General features: G+C 51.6%; 1 protein-coding gene across 1 annotated transcript; it reads left to right on the top strand.

The window, feature by feature from the left end:
* Window positions 1-370: 370 nt before the first annotated feature.
* LOC138822750 (thioredoxin reductase 3) lies at window positions 371-21,744 on the top strand. Its single transcript, XM_070015692.1, has 16 exons — window positions 371-688; window positions 3,428-3,488; window positions 4,810-4,919; window positions 6,702-6,806; window positions 7,016-7,088; window positions 8,263-8,382; window positions 10,314-10,456; window positions 12,037-12,152; window positions 12,495-12,720; window positions 13,683-13,775; window positions 16,045-16,121; window positions 16,734-16,890; window positions 18,523-18,630; window positions 19,462-19,557; window positions 20,466-20,600; window positions 21,020-21,744. Exons 1-16 carry the CDS (start codon window positions 461-463, stop codon window positions 21,080-21,082), a joined length of 1,911 nt encoding a protein of 636 aa, XP_069871793.1. The 5' UTR covers window positions 371-460; the 3' UTR covers window positions 21,083-21,744.
* The last annotated feature ends 2,445 nt before the right edge of the window (window positions 21,745-24,189 follow it).

Genomic DNA, 24,189 nt, shown 5'->3' with positions numbered 1-24,189 from the left:
CACGAGGTCACCTCTGGGCCGTAGCGCTCAGAGCAGGCCGCCCAGGGTGAGAATAGCAGAGGGCCACGCTGGGGGCGGGGCTCTGGGCGGGGCCTCACAGGGGGCGTGCCCAAACAGGGTAGAGCTTGAATGGGCATGGGCGGGGCTATAAAGGGGTGGAACCTTACTGGGGGCGGGTCCTCTCTGGGGCGGGGCTTGATCAGGTAGGGGGCGGGGTTCGGGCGGGCCCGAGGGCGGGACCGCGCAGGGGGCGGGGCGCGCGTGCGCCCAGGGCCAGCGGCCAGCGCGGAGCTCGCGCTGCGTGGGCAGAGTTCTCGTGCCCTCGGTCACCGTCTCCGCACCGTCACCTCGGCCGCCGGCCGCCTCTCGGTTCCTGAGCCGGCCCGGCCGGGGCGGCAGCGACCGCGAAGCCCTGGAGCAGCCTCCGTCGCCGCCGCCGCCGCCGCAGTCGCGGGCGCAGATGTCGCCCGGGCTGGGGAAGGCTGGCGTCGTTCCCAACCGCCGCCTGGGCTGCGTCCGCGGCGGGCCCGTGTCGTCGCCGCCGGGGCGCCGCGCCCGCTTGGCGTCTCCCGGGCCCAGCCACCCGTGCTCTGAGACCCGCGAGGAGCTGCGGCGCCGCCTCCGCGCCCTCATCGACGGCAACCGAGTGATGATCTTCAGCAAGAGCTACTGCCCCCACAGCCAGCGGGTAGGAGGCGGGGCTGGCGGCCGGGCGGGCCGGGCTGGGAGCGGCCGGGCTGGGGGGCGGGGCCTGCGCGGCCGAGGGGCGGGGCCGAGGGGCCGGGACCTGCGGAGGGAGGGGCGTGCGCGGCCGAGGGGGCGGGGCCGAGGCAACTGAGACCCCGCGGGGGGGCAGGGCCTGCGCTGTCCGGGGGAAGGGGCTGAGGGGCGCTGACACCGGTGGGGCGGGACCTGCGCTGCTGCGGGGGCGGGGCTGAGGAAGGCCCACACTGGTGGGGCGGGACCTGCGCTGCTGCGGGGGCGGGGCTGAGGGGAGCCGATACTGGTGGGGCGGGACCTGCGCTGCTGCGGGGGCGGGGCTGAGGGGGGCCCACACTGGTGGGGCGGGGCCTGCGCTGCTGCGGGGGCGGGGCTGAGGGGGGCCCACACTGGTGGGGCGGGGCCTGCGCTGCTGCGGGGGCGGGGCTGAGGGGGGCCCACACTGGTGGGGCGGTGCCTGCGCTGCTGCGGGGGCGGGGCTGAGGGGGGCCGATAGTGATGGGGCGTGGCCTGCGCGGCGGAGGGGGCGGGGCCAGGTTGGTCCTTTCTCTGGGCTTCCCGGGAGTCCCGCCCGAGAGCGTTCGGTGGTCCGGACGCGGTGGTTCGGTGGAGGTTGAGACACGGCCGGGTGCGGACTCCCCCCTCCCGCACAGCCCCGCTGCTTGGGCCTGTCCACGGATCGAAGCCCGCAGCCTGCCGGCGGCACCCCGGGCCCGCCCTGCTTCCTGGATGCCGCTAGCTGAAAATCAGACCTGTGGAAGCTCGGGGCGTGGTGCCCGGCAGCGCCTTCACGGGTCACCCTGCCAGCGGCGCCGCCGCGGGCGAGGCGGAGGCCTCCGCCTTACCAAACCTGCGCGGTCGAGTCCGGGGTAGGACGGCGGGCCGTCCTTTCCCAGCTCGCTTAGCTTGCGGGTTCTTTGCTCATTGCGGTGTTCACATGCACACAGGTCAAGATCATTGATATGCATGCGTTGGCATGGGATTTCTTAAGCACGTATTCGCGTGTGTTCATTTTAAAAGTCAATGAAATAAGGCTAGTACCTTGGGCACCTCCTGGAGTGTCTTCTCCCTAGCTTTAACCACCGTCCAAATGCTTTTTTCCTAATGAATGGAGCTGGTTTGAGCAGAGGTAGGAGATGATGAAGACCATGGTTGGGCGGAACATAAAGAATCTGAAGGAAGCGAGGAGGGTCACTGCTATCTCAGACTGTGAAGCAGCATCACCCGCTCTCCTCCTTACTTGTGTTCACGCCTGTGTAGGAAATGCCTTGACTGTCTTCAACCTCCCTCATAGCTCTCCTTTTCCTTTTTTCCATTATGCTGAAACGCATGCCCAAATAAAGCCTGTTTTGGGAGCCCATTTTCTCCATCTGCCACTGAAGTGGGGCTCGGTCCAGGCAGGTGGGGGGGCAGGATGGGACGGAGCCCACAGGACACTCTACTGAGAGGCAGTGGACGTTCGCAAATAGGTGTTCATTTGTTGAGCGCTCTTGCAGGATTTCCACAGACTTTAATACGTTTCACAGGGAGCGGGGCACAGACCTCCTGGGTTTATCTCTGGGGCTGAGAACATTGGAAGGTTTTGAGTAACATGGCACATGATGGCTTCGAAAAGCCCCCTTTGCTGTAATTATGGGAACTGGAGTTAGAGGGACACAAAGTTGATGCAAAGAGAAATCTAGTGATGCCACTAAGAAATTCCAGCAATAAATAAATACTGGTGGGTTAAATTCAGATCACAGCACTGGGGTACGGGAAAGATAAACGGGTTGAGCATGGAGAATTAAGACTTAGTAATGGCTGTGATGGGAGGGATGGAGTTGCAAGTCCAGACTGGAAGCTGTTGCCTGAAGAGCTATAGGCTACAGGGAAGTTTGCTTAGGTCCCGCTGCTACCCTCTGAGCAGCAAGGCTCTCAAATTTCTCTTTCTAAATTGATTTTAAAAATTATCTCTGATAGTACAAAGAGGTGTAAATTGTGTTGTTTTTTTTCCTGCTGATACTGGACCTGAACACTAGGCCGCACAGCTCTTCTTCACAGCTAGCACAGCACACTCTTTGAGCCACACCTCCATTTCTCTGGGGTTTCTTGATGGGCAACTTCCCTAGAGGGAGGAGTTTGTGTTCTGCTGCAGATTTCCCACCCTAGATGTGGGACAGACAGGCAATGGGGGTAGTTAATGGCAGCTGAAAGGAAATACACGAGGAACTAATGTGAGAAAGACAGCTGTCTCTGGGGCCTGGTGTTTGTGGGGAAAAGAAAAGAGATTTGGAGCCAGGCGCCGGTGGCTCATGCCTATAATCCTAGCTACTCAGGAGCCTGAGATCTGAGGATCACAGTTCAAAGCCAGCCCAGGCAGGAAAGACTGTGAAACTCTTATATCCAAAAACCACCAGAAAACTGGAAGTGGTGCTGTAGCTCAAGTGGTAGAGTGCTAGCCTTGAGCTGAAGAGCTGAGAGACAGCACCCAGGCCCAGAGTTCAAGCCCCACAGCTGACAAAAAAAAAAAGAGAGAGAGAGATTTGGACAACACTGTACATTGGGGAGTCTTAGGCAGGTGACAATAAAATGAAGGCAAGACATATGTCAAGCAGAACTCTTATTTGTAAAGAACATTTATTTTGGCATCTTGTAATGACTGTGGCCTCATTTCATAATGAGGCTGCACCTTTTGTAAGACTGAAACTCAGCTATATTTTTGTTACAGGTTAAAGAGCTCTTTGCTTCTCTGGGAGTTGACTATAATATCTTGGAACTTGATCAAGTCGGTAGGTAGACATTTATTGTTCATGATAAAATGCCAACAACATCAGCTTCTTTTCACTTACTTTATTCAACTCAGTTTACTCTTGTCTCCTTGCATTAGATAGTCCATTTTTATCCATATTCAACCATGCAGAGCTGGGTGCTGGTGGCTCCTGCCTGTAATCCTAGCTTCTCCAGAGGCTGAGATCTGAGGATCAGCCTGGGCAGGAAAGGCTGTAAGACCCTTACCTCCAATTAAACACCAGATAAAAGCTGGAAGTGGAGCTGTCGCTCAAGTAATAAGAGTACTAGCCTTGAGCAAAAAGGAGCTCAAAGACAGTGCCCAGACCCAAATTTCAAGCCCCATGATTGGCAAAAAAAAAAAAAAAAAGAGAGAGAGAGAAAAAAAAAATTCAACCGTGCAGAAACGAACATTTACATGACATAATTGATGTAGATTTTATTTATTCATTTTTGTATTTGAGGGAGGGAGTAGGGGAAGATGTAGAAGCTGCTACTTTTGAAGTCTTTGGGGGAGTTTCAGGTATAGCTGCCAACTCTTTAGCAAAATAGATGGGCAAACAGAAGAGTCAGCTCCTGCTTCCCAAACATGCTGCCCAAAAGGAGGAGAGAACGCCACCTTGGAGGCTTTAGAATCTAGATCTTTGTGACCTCTCCCCCTGCCTGCTACTGAACAGTGCTGTCCACATGGGGTGGAGTGTGTAGTCAAAATTCTCACCTCCCTGGCTCTGTCTCGTTTTCAGCCAAATTGTCATAGGAAACAAAACAAATCTTTGTCAAATTGTCATTATAAAGGTGATGCACAGAGGAGTTGCAGCTACATGTCAGGTAACGAGTGCATTTCTGTTTGGACAGTGTCACCTCTTCCACTGTCCTTCCATCCCCATCCACCAAATGTTTCTCTAGAGTATTCCAAACAAGGAAGTCTTTAGTAGTCATGGCCTAGTTTTATTTTCAGTGATAGAGGATAAATTTTGCACTATGTTCATAAAGAATCTTTACATATAGTCATTGACACTTACGGATTATCTTTCATCTTGATAATTGCTCTTTTTTTGGCAGTCATTGTATTATTTTCCAAGCTGATTCAGACGGCTTATTTAAAAAGGACTGGTTTTATGTTATAAAACATAATTATAAGTCCTGTCTGGTAAGGTTACAAAGCATCCAGGCTTCTTGCTGGTGGACACCCACAGACACCCAGCGTAGTGACAGTCCACCCAGCTCACACAGGCTGGCACTCACAGCAGGCAGTGTGGTGACATTGGGTTGAGCTCACAGAGGCCGGGCGTAGCAATTCTTTATGGAGTTCTTTGTTTGTAGATGATGGAGCCAATGTTCAAGAGATGTTGTTGGAAATTACTAATCAGAAAACCGTGCCGAACATTTTTGTGAACAAAGTACATGTGGGTGGATGTGACAGAATCTTCCAGGTAATGGTTGCTTACCTACTTCAACGCCGCCTGCCCATATTATTTTAAAAAATATCCAAGGGGGAAGGGTTCTTAGGAGTTGCTCTGTCTTTTGGAAGCTGTAAAATGGAAAAGGATGGCAATAGATAATCTTGCCAACGACCCAGTGAATGTCCGAATCTGAGAAGATGGTCCTTCTTGAACGAGATGAGGAGGCCACACAGAGAAGCAAGGCTGCTCTCCAGGAGAGCGAGGTCAGCGCAGACATTGATCTGGGATAATTAGAATTCCTTGCCAGCTCTGGGTGCTCTGCAGAGGCCCATGACTTGTAAGGCTTTTGATTCGCAGAGTGCAGGCAGGAGTCAGGCAGTGACAGACTAAAGAATCAATGTTTATGTGGCTGCAGATGTAGCTTAGTGGTTGGTGGAGCCCTTGCCTAGCACTTACAAGGCCCTGGGTTTAGTCTCCAGCATGACTCTTCTCCCCATCTCCTCTACTGTGGATGCTTATTAAAGTCTTCATTATTAGTTACTTAATTTTATTAAAATTATGTTCTAGGGAATGCTTTATACATGTATGAAATGTTAATACTCAGTGACTGACTAAATACTTGTTTGAAATTGTAATTAATAATTATATTTTGGTTAGGGAAAAAGACTGTCTGCATTAAGCGCTAATCTGCGATCTGCCTCATTAGGCAGTAATTGACTGCTTTGTCAGCCCTAGAAAGTGCTCATGTGCAGGCTGGTAGGTACTGTGATTGATCATAGCCCCTAAACATTTGTGAAGTTCTGGGCTCATGGTCCTAACCTGAATCTAGAGGTAACAGAGGTAGCGAATGCACTTCAGGACTGAAAGGCTTGTCCTTAGAAAGCAGATTCTTAGAGAAGGATTTCTCTAGAAGCACCTAAAAGTAAGGAGATTGGTACCCTTTTTACGATGTTCTAAAAGCATCTTGGGCGCTCATTCTGTGGGGCAAGTCTGTAGTTATGAAACACCTGTTCTGCTTCCCAAGCGCAGGGATTGAGTAAGTGCCTTTGCATAAAGAAAATGGTTGTTAACCTCACCCAAGAGAGGGATGAATAGAAGAGCCGGCATCATGGCCCTTGCCAAAACAACAGGTGATGTGTTCTGTGGGAAGCTCCCCAGCATAGTCACAAGATTCAGCTCAGTCGTGAGGCGCGATGGGGAGGCACAGATACTGCACCAGAGCCACTTTTTTTTTTTTGTCCAGTCGTGGGGCCTGAACTCTGGGCCTGGGCGCTGTCCCTCAGCTCTTCAGCTCAAGGCTAGCGCTCTACCACTTGAGCCACAGCGCCACTTCTGGCTTTTTTTCTTTTTGCTTATGTGGTGCTGAGGAATCGAACCCAGGGCCTCTGGCATGCAAGGCAAGCGCTCTACCACTGAGCCACCTTCCCAGCCCCCAGAGCCACTTTTAAAAGGAAAATTAGCACAGGAGAACGAGGACCAGGACGCCGATGTCTGCTCACTTCACTGCCCTCAACTGTGATATTTTGATCACTAGACCTGGGAACATGACAGAACACAGCCTGTGCCCTGGGGCCATTCAGCAGATGCCTCACCATGGGGTGCGGGCAGGGCAGCAGTGTGCCGGGCTGACGTCACACTGGCTGCTCCCTGTTAGGATAGCATGTGGAGAGACTTAGAATTCCAATTTAGACATGTCAATTTGTTTCTAAGGTATTTTTAAAATAAGACTTCCATGCTGATTGCACACTGAGTACAAATGAAGTTTTAAACCGTTCATTCATTGGGTATTCTTTCTGCTTTGGCGGGCTGCAGGCACATCAGAACGGGCTGTTGCAGAAGCTCCTTCAGGACGACTCGGTGCATGACTACGACCTCATCATCATCGGCGGGGGCTCCGGGGGCCTCTCGTGTGCAAAGGTGTGGACTGGAAATTAAGCCCACACAGGACATTTTCTAAAAGTTAATCTTAATGTTGCGGTTGAAGCTTTTATTATGATAACTTGTTTAATTTAGGGAAAAGGCTGCTCTCTTGTAAAACGTAACTGTTGTCTGTTAAGGGTAGAAAAATGGAGGACAAGAAAATGACAAGATTTTTATATATAGCCTTTTTTTTTTTTTTTTTGTAGGAAGCTGCCATTTTGGGAAAGAAAGTGATGGTGCTAGACTTTGTAGTTCCATCCCCACATGGCGCGTCCTGGGGTAAGCTGCTCTGTCTGATGTGCTGTGCTTTACCCAGGCCCACTGAGCCCCACCCCTCTCAGGAGTCTAAGCCAGCTGTTCTCCATGTGTGACAGTGTGATGCCATTGCGGAGAATGGTACAGCCATGACTGGTGCTCTGGCACTTCTGCCGCACGGTGTTTTCTACCCACGACTGTTCATATTTTTGCATTGTTGTGGTCTCAGTGTTTGTGCTGGGTCCTGGGTCTGCCTGAACGCTTTCCCGTTCTGCTCCTGTTCTGGAGCTGGGTTTGCTGGCTGTGGAGTCAGCGTGTTGTATCTGCTGAGTAAGGGCGGGAGCGAGGCGCAGCCTTGCTGCTTGCTCGGACAGTGCTCACTGTGCAATCGAATGTGCAGCTGTTGTGCTAGATGTTCTTCGTTTATTCTTCAGACACATTCTCCTTTCATCTCTGCCCCAGAGAACAGGTCAGTTGGCACCTTGTCCTCAGATTTCCAGCTGCGCATGGCCAGTAGTGGGAGGGGAGAGGGGAGCAAGGAGAGAGGAGAGGAGCTGGGTCTCCTCCTGTGAAGGCCACCTTCAGGGCCCTGGTGGCCGTTCAGGTTCCTTGTCCCTCACACGGGGCTCCCAGTGCACCCTACAAGCCCTTGTAATTCCTGTCTCTATTCAGTTTCCCAGCCTGACTGTGTCTTGTCTTGCCTTGAGCGGTGTACACTTATCTCTTTCCCCTACTTCTACCTTCTTCCTTTTTTTTCTCCTGCTTTCTCCCTTTCCTGCCCAGACACGACCCAGTCTATCAGGCAGACGTGAGGTGAGCACAGTCAGGGAGGGAGTCCCTGGCTGCCTGGCAGGGCTGGCGCTGATGTGCTGTGCTAGCCAGCAGGTGGCTGTGGTGGCCTCTGACTGTGGGCCCCGACGCTGTGCCTCCACGACCTGGCAGGGTGCTCGCCTCACTAGTCTAAGGCAGCTCCCATCCCTTGTGCGTCAGATGCAAGCAAGAGGTTTGGCTCTGCCTCCAGAAAACTCTCCCCCTAACACCCATGGCTTTGCTTGTTGACTCCGTGATGCAGAGTTGTGTCTCACTGGGGGGCGGGGTGTTTCTCCACCACCATTCAACCTAGCCACGTCCATGTTTCAGTAAGCATGATGCAGAATGAAAGCACGCACGCGGCATCACAACTGCTCCTTCTCCCCAGGTCTTGGCGGCACTTGTGTCAATGTGGGCTGCATTCCTAAGAAGCTGATGCATCAGGCTGCTCTCCTGGGGCAGGCGCTCAACGACTCGAGGAAGTTCGGCTGGGAGTACTCTCAACAAGGTGAGAAGGACAGCCTGCTATACATACTTCATAGCCGAGTTTGAAATTCATTTGGTAAGCACTTGCCAGGAGCCTGGAGTGTCAGCCAGGCTCTGCGGCCCCCGCGCAAGGCTGAGGGTTGTCCATTTAGTATCCCAGCTAGGTGTGGACTGGTGATTCTCCATCATGGTGGCTGTGAGAATGTCTTGTGGGCTTTAAGAAGCCACCACAACTCATCTCTCCCTATGGCTCCCCTGCCGCAGGCGTGGACCAGGCCTCTCTAGAGTGTCTCGGGTGATTTCGAGGTTTGGCCAGGTGGCACAGGCCTTCTGGTCAGGTAGAAGAGAGAGGAAGGGTTGGGAGCTGGGGATGTGCAGCATGGGCAGGGCAGGCCTGCGGCCGGGCCTGGCAGGGTTGAGGATAGTGGGCTGGGGCTTCACTGTTCTTGTAGGCAGAGGAGAGTGCTAGCTCAAGCTGGCACGGCCTGGTTGTAGCTAGGACCAGGCCTTCCCACTGGCAGCGTGACTTCTAGACAGTCTTTTCACCGAGGAGATGCCCCTTGATGGCCTGCAGCTCAGAGTGCCGGCATGTGTGAGGTCCCCAGAGAACCCTCCTAATCTCAAGTCCGCCTCTTGCATGGAAGCCCAGGCGAGGTGCTTCTGGTTAGTGACTCAGGTGGGTGCCAGCCAGGATGTTAGGAACCCTTAACGGCCCTCCTGGTACCCTCAAGGCAGTAAGATTGCAGTCTGAGGGTAGTGAAGACAAACCATAGCAAGGAGTAAACCCTAGAGCCTTGGTGGTGAAGGTGGGGGTGGCTTGCCTATGTGGGTGACCCTCGTGTGCCATGATTCTACCAGCTGGTAGCCAGGGGTTCCTCTTGTCTGCGCTTCAGTGTCTCACCCTGCCTGGACTCCATGTCAGGGAGTCGGATGGGATGTCTCATGCCCACGGGCCTCACCTGGAAGTCACTTGAGGCTCTTCACCGCCCTGTAGGGACCTGTGTAGGGCAGTGCTAGATCTTCCTGAGTACACATCACAACAGCCCCCTGGATGTTAGGTAGACGGTATATATGAGGAACTTTGAGGAGTCTCATTTCCTCCTGTGAGCACAACTGAGATTCCTCAAAGCTGCCCACTGCAGAATGCTTTGAGTCAATGCTGGGATGAGGTGTGGAGACATCCTCAGTGGCTGAGAGTGGAGACCGCATGGTGCGAGAGTGCTTGCAGGCTCAGAGCTTATCCTCAGGCCCCTTCCCACCCGCAGAAAAAATAGTTACTCATTTGGGTAGCTCACCTTCATAATGAAGAAATATAAATTAGGAAGCAATGTAAAGGCCCAGGGTGTTGCATTGTGGTAGAGGGCTTGCCTAGCTTTGTGAGGCCCTCGGTTCCATCCCCAGCACCACAAAAGAGAAAGAGAACATGCACGCCCTGTCACCAAGGCCTCTCATACCCAGTGAGTGGCTGTGGGGGTGTGTGGCCACGCTGGTGCTCACTGACTTGAGCCTTCTGCACTCCCACAGCCCAGGGGTGCAGGCTTGGTAGAGGGAGGGGGGCATCCATGATGAAGGCCACCCTCTTTGTTATGTGGTGGGCATCAGCTACCGGAGAGGTCTGCTCTCCTGCACGGCCTTTCCCGTGATGCTTGTATTATCTCTTCTTACAGAGCCCTGATGCTTGCAGGGCCTTGTTGTATGAAATGGAAATAGGTATAAGTTCTTTCTGTCCACTTCTGGGTTTATAAAGCAATAGGTAATATAGCTAATATGTGGCTATATGCAAGTTACCATTATAAGTAAAAGTCCACAGGTGTGGTCATACACATGGACAGTCCAGCACTGTCTTCCAGGGCAGGAGGATCATGCGTTTGAGGCCAGTATGGGCTATGTTGAGATACTGTCTCAAAGATAAATATGATGCACTTCACACCCGTGCCTGCTTCTGTTTTTCAGTGAAGCACAACTGGGAGACCATGACACAAGCGATCCAGAGCCACATCGGCTCTCTGAACTGGGGCTACAGGCTGTCCTTGAGGGAGAAAGGCGTGACCTACGTCAATTCCTATGGAGAATTTGTTGAGCCTCATAAAATAAAGGTGTTGTCAGATGCCCTGTCCTGTCCATGCTGCACATCAAGGATGGGGCCAGCATCCACGCACGCATGCACACACATGCACACAGCACAGACAGCACAGACCCAGTGCAGGGCACACACATGGCTTCACATCCATCTGCATTTCTCCCATTGTTAATTACCCATATGTGGGCTAAATTGAAGAAATTGCATTTTAAAGACCTCTTGAATAGTTTAAAAGACTAAAAGATTTAGCATTTTAGCTGTGGAATCCTTTTTTTTTTTTTTTTGGTCCTGGGACTTGAACTCAGGGCCTAGGCTCTGCCCCTGAAATTTTCAGCTCAAGCTAGTGCTCTATCTCTTGAGCCACAGCTCTACTCCATACTTCTGGGTAGTTAATTGGAGATAAGAGTCTCATGGGCTTTCTTGCCCACGCTGGCTTCAAACTGTGGTCCTCAGATCTCAATTTCCTGAGTAGCTAAGATTATATGCATGAGCCACTCATTCCCAGTTGGAATCCTTTTGTATAGTGAAATGTTAAATATAACTCCAAAGTGTACTGTTCATAAGATCCTGGATAAAGTATATCAGAATTAATATATTTATGTTTATGATATTTATATGTTATCAAATCAGTACTGGAAGAACAATGAGATCATTTTGATGGACACAGAATTTTTAAGATAGAATTATGAAAGACAGTCAACTATTATCCGCAGAACTTAGTGCTTTACTCTGGGAGATCATGTAAGATAATCTGGATATGATTCTGATTACTCTGCATCAGCTGTTAGCTCACTGAGGTGGTCATTTAGAGTGCCCCTCTAAGGCTATGCATGGGCAATTTGACTTACATTATTCACAAGAAAGACTGTAAAATACAAGTTTTATTTCTCACGTTGCAGTGTGCCTGGCGCAGATGGTTGAATAGCCAGCCATTCCCCAATTGAGTCTGCCCCTCCTGAGGGCCTCAGCAATATCGGTCTCTCCTCAGTGGCTCAGACTAGAACCCTTGAGCTCTTCCCCTCTGCCTGTGGCCGGCACTTCTGGTGTGTCTCAGGATTCCTGAGCAGGCCTGTGCCCTTCCTCTGTCTGACTGCTCATGCCAGCCCACAGGTTTGAATACTTTATATGAAGATGTGCTCTGAATAATCTCTGTAATTACAAACAATCCACAACCACAGCTAACTCTCCATGAGAAGGCCTCCACTTTGGCTCTTGTTGGTTTCATTTCACCACTGACACATCCATGTACTATTTGCTTCAGGCCACTTGACAGCCCCCCAGCCCAGCTCCTTGCCGCCCAGGTGCCTTTGGGCGCTGCTCACTCTTTGCGGCTCCATTCCTCTTGGTCATCTCACTCCACTCATCTCTGGTTTGAATATATGCTGACCTTTTGCTCTGCTACCCCAGACCACAGTGTGCTTTGATTACCATTTTGTAACAATCTCTGCTTCCGTGTGCCGCACTGTTGTTTTTGCACACCTGTTACTCTGTTGAATTAGAAACCCTGTTAAGTATGGATAGAATGAAGTTTTTCCCTTATGTCTGATACTCTATAATATTAACTGAGTAAGTGAAAATTACTTTCCTTTTTTCAAGGCAACCAATAAAAAAGGACAGGAAACGTATCATACTGCCTCAAAATTTGTCATAGCAACAGGTGAAAGGCCACGCTACTTAGGAATCCCAGGAGATAAAGAATACTGTATTACTAGGTAAGGTTAAGTACTCCATTCTGACTTTAATCAACAGCATTGCCTTTATATGTCTTCAATGTATTTACTCCCTTATTCCACAAAAGCTTGGATTGATCACACTAAATGCTAAGTAATGAAGCAAAGATGAAATAAAATTAGATGAATAATAAGAGTAGGAAGATTTATGTACAAAATTATGCTCTGTCTGGGTAATTGCTAGAAAAGACCTGAGAATTTGCTTCTAAACCTCCTGCAGGCCCACTAGCTTCAGGGTATAGGGTCCAACCGAAGGCCATTAAAACTGGAGCCCAGTAACATTTTGGTTGCATGGCCCAGGCATTCTTTCTTTTTCTCTTTCAGCGATGATCTCTTTTCTCTCTCCTACTGCCCTGGAAAGACCTTGGTGGTGGGCGCCTCCTACGTTGCTCTGGAGTGTGCTGGATTCCTCGCTGGCTTCGGCTTGGATGTTACAGTCATGGTGCGCTCAATCCTTCTTCGTGGCTTTGATCAAGAAATGGCAGAGAAAGTGGGCGCCTATATGGAAAAGCATGGTGTGAAGTTCATAAGAAAGTTTGTGCCTGTGGCGGTAGGTGTGAATGACATTTGCAATTCCTTCAGTTGTTCTTCTTACTCTTTAACTTTTTAAGTTTACCTCTCCTGCATTCAGTTAATGAAATTAGGCTGAGCCGGGCGCTGGTGGCTCACGCCTGTAATCCTAGCTATTCAGGAGGCTGAGATCTGAGGACTGAGGTTCAAAGCCAGCCCGGGCAGGAAAGTCCGTGAGACTCTTATCTCCAATAAACTACTAGAAAACCAGAAGTGGAGCTATGGCTCAAGTGGTAGAGCTCTCGCCTTGAGCTGAAGAGCACAGGGACAACACCCAAGCCCAGAGTCCAAGCCCCAAAACCGACAAAGAAAAAAAAAAAAGAAATTAGTCTGCACTTAAGTAGCATTGCAAGTAATGTAACACCCAGGATCCACAAAAGTTCACTCACTTAATTCTTTCTCTGGTTGCTTGAGACAATGTCCCTGTTCTCTAGGGCTAGGGCTGCTCTCTTCTCTCTTCTCCTCTCCTCGCCCTGTCCTCACAAGAGTATTTATCTTTAGTATCTTCTTGCCTCTGAGTCACATCAGTATGTCTTGTCCTGAAACACTGAAGACCTCCATGCCTTTCTCACTGCCTGCCTGCCTCCTTCCCTCCTTCCTCCCATGCTGCTTATTTCTTACCTGTATTTCACTAGTCATTTCTTAACTGCTGCCATCTCTATCACTCCTTGAAACTACCTTTCAAGAAATGTAGTGGTCACACATTTCTGTCCTCATTTTATTCTGTGCCTCCTGGCAGCTCATGAGGACACTTGCACACTCCATCATTCACATATAAGTATGCTCACACACATGTAAACTCCCACATGTAAGTATGCTATGAAGGTGCACTCACAATGTAGATCCTCATGCACACATAGGTATGCTCACACACATACGTCTTTGGACGCATATGTTTTCTGTCACCATAAATGGAATCATGACATGATTTATCCTTATTAGATCCAACAGTTGGAGAAGGGTTCACCTGGAAAGCTGAAAGTATTGGCGAAATCCACTGAAGGACCAGAAACCATCGAAGGAGTATATAACACAGTGAGTTTTTGTTTTATAAGCAGTATGTGAATGAACACACTCAGAAATTAGCAGAAATTGAACCTACAGAACCTCCATACTGTGATGAACGTTTATTCTTTGGGAGAGTATATAGATAGGGAGAAGAGCTCTTATCAGTGGTTTCATAAAGAGTACCATGAGGTCATCGGATGACCTCCATTAAGCCAGTCTGTTCCTCTTAGAGTACAGCTGAGGGTTGGGAGACTGCCAGTTGAACCACACTCCTAATCCCATGGGGAGAAGCTGGACTTACTCCTTGCCACTGCAGTGTTCATGCAATTCTGAAAGAATGCAGTAAGGTAAGCCCTCTAGCCAGGGCTTTGGCTCCAGTTGCACAAATGCCAATGCAGAAACACAAGAAATAGGAAAAAGCAAAAGTCAGTAGTTCCACAAAAATGGACATTCAATACTGAAGTAAATGAAACCCCAAAGCACTCAAAAGAACAATAATAGGAATGATCTAGGTCAAAGATGATACAAATAAGCACTTAAATTCATTGAAAAAACTGCATTTTTCCATTTGTAAAGTTTATAAATAAACAATGGAATGAAATAAGATAATAGAAGATGTGAAAGAGAATTTCTGGGGGAAAAATTAAAATTTAGAATGAAAAGCTTAACAAGTCAAATAAAATTCAGTTGAAATCCTTATCAATAGACTAGAATAAATAAAAGACTATGGGGGCATGAAGAAAAGGTAGATGAATTATAGTGTTCAGATACCATTAAGAAAACCAGAAAAGTACAAATGGAACATGAGATAACTAGACCATTACTGAAAGACATAACTTACAAGTTATAAGCATAAAAGATGGTTTAGTCAACAGAATACTAGTAGAAAACCCAAATCTTGAGAAGAGATGGTTATTCAGGAATAGAGACTGGAGTACCAGACAAGGCCAGGCAGAACCTGGTCTGAACATTCAATGTTTTTTGTTCTGTATTTTCAATCTTAAGACACTCCCATAACATTGGGCATACAGAATAAAGAATATTGAAAGCTGCAAAAGGGAAGCACAAGAGGCCTATATCCCAGTAGAAACTCTAAAAGGGATGAGGGCAGGAATGATGTTTCAAGCCTTGAAAGAAAATAACTGCCAGTCTAGATTACTGTATCCAGATTACTGTATCTAGATTACTGAATGAGACACTAAACCTTATGTGATAAAAACGGAGCAATTCATGAGCATGAGCCACACTACAGACGATATTTCAAAGAAGCCTACCACAGAAGAAGAGAAATACAACCATGAGAATGTGGGGGAGAACAAATCTCGGTAGAAGAATAAGCAACTAAGTACCAGGGATGAATCAGGAATTAGTATAGCTCAATACTAACTCTGAGTGCTAACAGTCTCAGTTCTCCAAATAAAAGACATAGACAGGAGGATTGGATATTTTTTAAAAGGCTGGGCACTGGTGGCTCATGCTTGTAATTCTAGCTACTCAAGAAGCTGAGATCTGAGGATTTCAGTTTGAAGCCAACCTAGGCAGAAAAGTCTGTGAAATCTTTATCTCCAATTAACTACTAAAAAGCTGGAAGTAGAGCTGTTGTTCAAGTGGTAGAACACACACACACACAAGACCCAATCCCTTGTTGCCTACAAGAAATGTACCTTACTAGCAAAGACAGACTAAAAGTGAAAGGATGAAAAAAGATGCTCCAAGAAAAGGGAACTCAAGAGAAAGCAAGAGTGGCTATATTCACATACTGTATACATATGCTCATGTAGTTAAAAACTGAACATGTGGGTGTGGAGCCTCAAGTTATAGTCCTAGCTCCCTGGGATGTGGAGATCTTGGTTCCATGATAGCTCAGGCAAAAACAAGTTCACAAAACCGCATCTCAACCGATGGCTGGGAGAAGTGGCATGCACTTATTTTCTCAGCTGGGGGGCAGCACCATGGCTGGACACATGTTGTCATCCTCAGCACAAGTAAGCTGTCCTAGGGAACACTTGTGTGCACTGTGCTCAGGACATGCCTGTGTGGCTTCATCTCTCTGCTTATAGCCCTCTGCTTATAGTCACTTGCACTTGAGCTTAGCCCTTCAATGCATAGGTTTTGAGGGACACACAGGCTCACGTGGACTTCTATCATAAACCTTTGGAGGAGTGTTCACCTAAGCTGACAAACAAGCTGGTACAGGTTGCTTATAATACTTATGGCCAGCCCTTTAGCAACAGAAAGTATCTACAGTGCTGTCCCTTATTTCTCTCTTATTTTTTAAATTTCTTCCTAAACATAGGTTTTGTTAGCAATTGGTCGTGACTCATGTACAAAGAAAGTAGGCTTGGAGAAGATTGGTGTCAGAATCAACGAGAAGTAAGTGTGTGAATGAGCACAGGGCTGTGGTGGGTGGACACACTGCACACTGCACTGCAAAGCACAGCTTTGTCACACCCCCTCTTAGGTTGCTCAGTTAGAAGATATAAAATGTTCAGGCTTTAAATTCTCCTTGTAGTCAGGACTATGCCAACTCTGTACTCTGGTTTTTTCAGTCAGTCACGCTTACTGTGTGCCTTAAAGAGTACATGTATCTGACAGCTGTTTAAATACAGATTAAATATATTTGTGGAAATATATGATGCAGTGTCTGTGAGAATGAATTCTGATGGCACTGACTAATGAAAGAGAGCCTGAAGATCCAGTGAGACATGGGAAGAGTTTGGCAGTGTGTGACATGGGAAGAGTTGGTGGTGAGCCTTGGCACCCAGAAGTGTGCATGCTGGATCACAGAGGCACTGCCCTTTGGAATGATGGAAACCCTGGTTATTTTAAGGTGTTGATCTTAAATTAATAGAGATTACCGTTAGCCCGAGGTATATGAGTTCTCAAATGAAGGAGGGCTTTCCTTTGTGTAGTTCTTCATATGGAATGCTACCAGTCAGCAGTACCGTTAGTCACAGATTTCCTTTCCTTGTCACACACAACCAGGAGTGGCAAGATACCAGTGAATGATGTGGAGCAGACAACTGTGCCCTATGTCTATGCTGTTGGGGATGTCCTGGAGGGCAGGCCGCAGCTCACTCCAGTAGCCATTCAGGCAGGCAAGCTGCTGGCTCGGAGACTCTTTGGGACCTCTCTGGAAAAGGTAACATTCTTCCAGGTGCTAATGATGTCCTTGTTCTCTGTGAGGCTGGAACCTTGTGTGCTTCTCCCCTGGCCCTGAGGTAATATCTGGAAGTTGAGACTGAACACAGCAGCACAAGTAATGCTTGTGCGATCACTTTCCAAGTGAAGGTTTCCCAGAGATGGATTTGCAGCTGGCTCACTGTTGAGTAGTTACTTTACACAAATATGGCTGAGTTTCTCTCTGTCCAAGATGGTGCACTGATTTAATTAAGACCACCATGGTCCAGCCCTACAGCTTACCAGTTGGTTGGTGGTCATGAGTCAGACAGCATGGTGAATAGTAAGGCAGAACATGAGTATGTGCCATAAGCCAGTTGCTTTCGGGCCATGGGGAGGACACTGCGCTGTCACTGCAAAGGATGGGGAAAGGCTTCCTCCGTACATGCAGAAGGGCCCTCAGCGTGGCCAGGGGCTTCAGTGCCTGCTTGGGGAGACTTGGTCAGACCTCTGTCACCACTGCTAGGCCAGTGCTGTGGGTCCAGTGGTTTGCAGTGTTCATATTCTTTGTGTTCTTGGGATAGGCTTTGTAGGATGAGCAGATCAACATTAGGGCAGCAAGGATTTTTCTGAAGGTCAGTGGTCCAGGTTAAGGGCATGGAGTCTGCAACATATGGTTTGTCTGAGGACTGTGGTCACCTCATGGCAGTCTCTGAGACCAGTGCAGACGAGAACATGGGATGTGTGCTGTGGGCATTGCTAGCAGGGCCAGGCATGCCACAGGAAGGGCTGAGAACCGTAATGCCGGTGGTATGTTGAGGGGTTTGTACAGAGTAGGCAGGAGTGGGCGGGAGGCTGTCCCGGTGTGAGGAGCTGGCAAAGACCTTACTTCTCCCAAGTGTTCCTTTAGACCCAGGAAGGGTGGTAAAACCACTGCCCGTATTAACCCAGTGACTAATCTGCCATTTCTGCTCACTCCTTTTCTGATACATGTGAACATAGATATTGTGCATGTACTCTTTCCTCTTCTTTTGGCTGAGCTTTTTGAAATGGCGACATCAATGGTGCCTTGCCCCTTGTACTATTTTTTTTTTTTTTTTTTTTTTTTTGGTCATGGGGCCTGAGTGCTGTACCACAGATATTCAGCTCAAGGCAAGCACTCTACCACTTGAGCCACAGTGCCACTTCCAGTTTTCTGTTGGTTTATTGGAGATAAGAATCTCATGGACTTTCCTGCCCAGGCTGGCTTTGAATCGAGATCCTCAAATCTCAGCCTCTTGAGTAGCTAGGATTACAGGTGTGAGCCACCAGCACCTGACTTGCCCCTTGTACTTCTGTCTGTGAGTATAAGCTCACTGCATCACATGGCACCTGAGAAGGTCAGCCAAGGGGGTAGGGGTAGTCATCTCTCCATGGAGAGAGACAGACAGACAGACACAGAGAGAGACAGAGTGTATGTGTGTGTGTGTGTGTGTGTGTGTGTGTGTGTGTGTGTGTGTGTGTGTGTGTGTTGGTTCACCTGCCACCATTGCCACTTAACAACCTTCTAAGTCCCTTTAAATCTGATAGTCCTACTACCTTTTGTAAATGTTTGTAATAGTTTTTTTCAGAAACACTGTCACAAAATAGGAGAATGTGATTTGTTGTCTTCCAGTGTGATTACACGAATGTTCCCACCACAGTGTTTACCCCTCTGGAGTATGGCTGCTGTGGACTATCTGAGGAGAGAGCTGTTGAAGTTTACAAAAAGGAGAACATGGAGGTAAGATCCTGTGCCTTGTTTGCCTCTTGAGATCTTCCCTTTAACCCGCCATCCTCTTGCAGCCCTTTCTGTCTTGTCATTTTGTAAGTTGCTATAATGGCTACATTATAGAAGATGACATTTCTATTTCAGGAGAACTCAAATTAATCTTTTGTGCAAAATAATTTTTTTTTTTTTTTGTCGGTCGTGGGGCTTGAACTCTGGGCCTGGGTGCTGTCCCTCAGCTCTTCAGCTCAAGGTGAGCGCTCTACCACTTGAGCTACAGCGCCACTTCTGGTTTTCTGGTGGTTTATTGGAGATAGGAGTCTCATGGTCTCTCCTGCCTGGGCCGGCTTTGAACCGCGATCCTCAGATCTCAGCCTCCTGAGTAGCTAGGATTACAGGCGTGAGCCACCAGCGCCCAGCTGTGCAAAATAATTAAAGAACTCCAACTGGGGAGAGGGTCTACAAGTGGGGATTTAGAAGCAACAAGTCTGCAAGGCTCTGAGTTCAAGACCCAGTGCTGGCACACACAAAAAGAAGAACATATCCTTATTTATATTAAAGAACTGAATCTGAAGACTGAAGTAACAGTTCCAGGAGAGATTGGTGGAGCACAACTATCAGTCTGTCTCTATGATTGGTCCTTGGGAATGTAGGCAGAGAACCTCCTCAGACCTCTCTTTTGGCAGTGTTCAGTGCCAAACACAACAAATGATGTCTGTTGACTTTTGACATGCATTGGTACCCAAGTTCAAGTCCTTGCACTGCCCAAAGGAGCAACAGCCGCCCTGCCCTTGCCTTCTAGGTGTATCATCCTTGTCTTTTAGGTGTATCACAATTGTCTTCTAGGTGTATCACACTTTGTTCTGGCCCCTGGAGTGGACAGTAGCTGGCAGGGAAAACAACGCCTGTTACGCAAAGATAATCTGCAACAAATGTGACCACGTACGTAGCCAGCCTGGCACTCTCACTTATGGGGCTGGGGTTGAACACAGTGGGTTCCACCATGGAGCCCACCCCTCCCCCCAAGGGCTGGCATTTAAAAGCAGAGATTTGTTCCTAGCAAGAGGGCTTTAGTCTCTTTAGAGCCACGCTTCAGGACAAGAGTTCTCAGAGCCATGGCAGAGGTGGACGCCAGTGCTCCGGGGCTTCTCCTGGGCTTTTCCTGGGCTTGCTGTGCATTAGGCTTGTCAGTATAGAGCGAACCTTTTGGTCGTTACCTGTGCATCCCAGGCCGCGGTGGCTTGGGGACCGTTGCTGCCTGAGGTCAGCTGGCCCATGGCCCTTCCAGTACTGTCATCAGTATTGAAGATGAACAGGCCCGAATCTGATGAGAAAGTACCAGTGAGTTGTGAGCCTGTAGCATACTGTGACCCTAGAAATGCATATTCTCTCGCGTCCTATCACCTAGGTCTGCGCTCGCATCCGCCCGCATCCCCACACACAGACTAGGGTGCTGGCTTCCTGGTCACTGCTTTGTGTGCAGAGCCAGGCACAGCTCCCTGCCGTGGCTGGCTGCCTTTTTAGTGCGGCTGGGACCTTAAAATGACGGCACTGTTGGAGTCTAATCCACCTCTGCTGTGGCGGTGCTCAGCATTATCTCAACATCATTCAGACATTTACATTAGACGGATGGATTCCTCTGTGCTGAGTAAATGGCTTGTTCTAGTAAACTGGAGTGCAAATTAGCACTGGGTGAGCATTTCCTGGTTCATTTAGTAGAGTTTTAGAGTCTGCTTCCGTGGAATGATCTCTTCTCAGCTCAGCAAAGCACTAAGAGCTGTTTTAGGGGGTACTGTGAACCTGAGGCCAACCCCGAACCTCTGTGTCCTCCTGTTCTCTTTGTATCAAAGGATCGCATCATAGGACTTCATGTTCTTGGACCGAATGCTGGTGAGATCACCCAGGGGTTTGCAGCCGCCATGAAGTGTGGGCTCACGAAACAGCTGCTCAGTGACACCATCGGGATCCACCCCACATGTGGGGAGGTAAGGGGTGAGAGGCCATGCGGTTGCTTTTAGCTGGTGTTGTTTGCAAACCTATTTGAAAGCAGGTTATCAGAGATTTGTAGAGTAGCGTGTATGTGTCTCTCTTTTTTTTTTTTTTTGTCGGTTGTGGGACTGGAACTCTGGGCTTGGGCGCTGTCCCTCAGCTCTTCAGCTCAAGGCAAGCACTCTACCACTTGAGCTACAGTGCCACTTCTGGTTTTCTAGTGGTTTATTGGAGATAAGCATCTCACAGACTTTCCTGCCCGTGCTGGCTTTGAACTGTGATCCTCAGATCTCAGCCTCCTGAATAGCTAGCATTACAGGTGTGAGCCACTGGCGCCTGGCTACATGAGTGTCTCTTAAAGCAACAGTGGTGGTCATGTCTCCGTGTGTTCACTGTACGTTCTTCCTTTGAGCAGGTATTCACAACTCTGGAAATCACAAAGTCATCGGGCCTAGACATCACCCAGAAGGGCTGCTGAGGCTAGCCCGCTGCTGCCGGCCCTCCTTCCCATCTCCACTCTCTGAAGACCAGATGCCCTGTGCCCTGGACACTGTGGGCACAGAGTCTGGCATAGAGATGAGAGAAGAGGACCGGAGACGGCAGCAGCGGCCCCAGCCCTGGCTGACGGCAAGCAGCAGGAGGACTGCGCCCTTGACGCCCCGGCCCCGAACCTGCACACAGGTGAGCCGTGGCCGACTCTTGCACGTCAGACCTGAACTCCTCCAAGCCCTTAGGATGGACAGTTAGCCACATTGCCTTTTGTCCCTGCGGGAGTCCCTGCGCCCTCTCTTTGCATGTCCCTGGAGATACTCTGGTGGAACCGACAGTCACGGAGCAACTTCCCAGCATCTGGGCCTGGCCCATGCCAGTCCATGGCTTCTGGGAGACACACTCACCACTGCAAGAACGCCGTGTGCTCCGCATGGGTTCTAGTCAACTGTTAGAATGCAGCCTTGCAGTGCATTTCACCTGCTGTCAGTGTCCCGACTCGGACCCGCCAGATGCCTGTGCTGGAACCTTGAAGCCCTTGCCTGCCTGAGCATTGCCAGGCCGGAGGCGCTCAGGTCAGAGAAGCACTGGGGCCTCCTTTCACCTTGACCTCAGGGTACATTAAAAAGTTTTCAGTACCATACTGTGAGCCGCTCTGTGGGGTCAAGTCAGCAGAGGAGCAGGGGCACTGGTTTCCAGGGCCCAGGGGAGGGGCCTCGCTCTTGGGAACCTGGGCATCCCGGACTGGGGCTTTCCCAGGAGCCCTTGCTCTGGTGGCACTCGAGCTGGCTCACTCAGCCCAATGCAGAATCCCTAGGCATAAAACATTTAAACTAGCAAGCACCCGCGGAACACCACGGTCATGGTGTCCAGCCGCCCTCTCGGGAGCCCACACTGATACAGCAGGTTGGATGGAGCGGGGTGGTGGTGGTGGGGTGGATGGAGCAGGGGTGGATGGGGAGAGGGTTGGAGGAGGGGAGGTGGATGGAGGGGGAGTGGATGGAGCAGGGGTGGGTGGATGGAGGGGGGATGGATGGAGCAGGGGCGTTTGGAGGGGGGGTAGATGGAGGGAGAGGAGGTGGATGGGGGGGTGGATGGAGCAGGGATGGGTGAAGGAGGGGAGGTGGATGGGGGGACGGGGTTGGAACGGGGTGGGGCCAGGAGGAATCTGGCTAGGGATGCGGTGGTGACTGGCCTCCTTCTGTGGGGGAAGGAGGATGGGTGTGACTAGCAGGGAGGGCCGCGGGCGCCGGGTGGGACGCGGAGCAGAGCAGTCCGAAGCCCCAGGACACGTTCTGTGGATTCAGTAAAGCGTGAACGCCGTCTCTGGGAGGCTTGCTACCCAGCGGCCCCTGGCGCACACAGGCCGGCTCTCCCGAGCCCCCATCCAAGGGGCCCAGGATGTCCCGTCCCGGAGACCCTCCGGCTGCGTGGAGAGGGCGCCCTGGGCCGGGATGCGGGCCAGCTCCCGCCCGCGGGGGCCTCCCCGTCTCAGCCGTGAGCACCGCGCTTGCTGGTGTGCAGGACACGGGTCCCCTCGGGCGAGCCCTCGCCCCCTCGTGCCCCCTGGTGCCCTCGTGCAGCCCGGCGCCCGCCTCTCCCTTCGCTTCCGGGATTCGCGGCGCCGGTGGCTCACGCCTGTCATCCTAGCTACTCAGGATCGCGGTTCAAAGCCAGCCCGGGCAGGAAAGTCCCTGAGACTCTTACCTCCGATAAACCACCAGGAAACCGGAAGTGGCGCTGTGGCTCAAGCGGTAGGGGGCGCCTCGACCTACGCGGCGCGGGCAGCGCCCAGGGCGGGCAAGACAGGTCTCCAGCCCGCCGCCCCGCGCCCTCTGGCAGGGGTCGGGAGGTTCGCCGGGCGGAGGCCGGACGCACGCTGCGGCTCGAGGCGCTCCTCTTCTCCGTCGGTGGCCGTCACCGCCACGGGCGGCAGGCGCAGGGCTGTGGGCCTGCGGGAGACCCCGCCTTCCCGCGCCTCCCTCGGCCCCCTGCCCTCCCTCCGGCCCTTCCCCGGCGGCTCTGGGGACTCAGCAGGCCGGTCCAGTGTGGCTGCCCTTCTGCCTCGGAGGTCCTCGGCCTGTGGCCGTGGGCCTGGTCCCAGCTGTGTTTGCTTGTGTCGTGTGCTCGGCCGGGTTCCTGGCTGCGAGAGCATCCGGCTCCCACACATGCGCACTTGGGCCCACGGCGGCCGTGGGGCTCCCACGCATGCGCACCTGAGCTCCCATGCATGCGCACCCGGGTCCACAGCGGCCGTGAGGCTCCCACGCCTGCGCCTCCAGGCCCCGGCGGCCGTGAGGCTCCCACGCCCGCGCCTCCAGGCCCCGGCGGCTCCCATGCATGCACGCCCCATCCCACGGCGGGCCACATTTTCGAATTTTGGAAGAGAACAGGGCGGTCACCGCGGTTCCTGTTAATTCATCGTGAAAGGCGAGGGGATCTCGGGACGTCGCACCGGCCTGGGCACGCGGGGCGGGGGCCGGTCTGCAGGGCGCCCCAGCTCGGCCGTGCTCCGCCTCAGCCCAGCTCTTCCCTCTGCCCTTCATCCGCCCCCGGGCCACGGGCTCCGGGCTCCGCAAGCGCCTCGGTAAGAACGGCCGCGTTTCGGGTCTGGGCTGGAGTTTTTGGAGAAGGGCGGACGCCCTCTCCCGGGCGCTCACGCCCGCCCCGCGCGCCTCCCACAGCCCGGACCTCGCCGTGACTGCACAGCGAGCGGAGAGCGCGGGAGCCCAGCTGGAGCCGCCTGAGCGCGTGCGCGGCAGCGTGTGGGCGGCGGGGCGCAGAGCCGGGCGGCGGGCCTCGCCTGTCAGCAGCGGGCACCGGGCGCAGAGCCCGGGAGGCCTCGCCTGTCAGCAGCGGGCACCGGGCGCAGAGCCCGGGAGGCGGGCCTCGCCTGTCTGCAGCGGGCACCGGGCGCGCGCCCGTCGGAGGCCTCGCCTGTCTGCAGCGGGCACCGGGCGCGCGCCCGTCGGAGGCCTCGCCTGTCTGCAGCGGGCACCGGGCGCGCCCGTCGGAGGCCTCGCCTGTCTGCGGGGAGCACCGGGCGCCCCGTCGGAGGCCTCGCCTGTCTGCGGGGAGCACCGGGCACGCGCCCGT

This window comes from Dipodomys merriami, unplaced genomic scaffold (genome assembly GCF_024711535.1).
Source record: "Dipodomys merriami isolate MVZ:Mamm:240054 unplaced genomic scaffold, mDipMer1.0.p SCAF_114, whole genome shotgun sequence".
NCBI lineage: Eukaryota > Metazoa > Chordata > Mammalia > Rodentia > Heteromyidae > Dipodomys > Dipodomys merriami.
The sequence above is the reverse complement of the archived record's forward strand: the minus strand, read 5'-3'. Positions and strand labels throughout refer to the sequence as shown.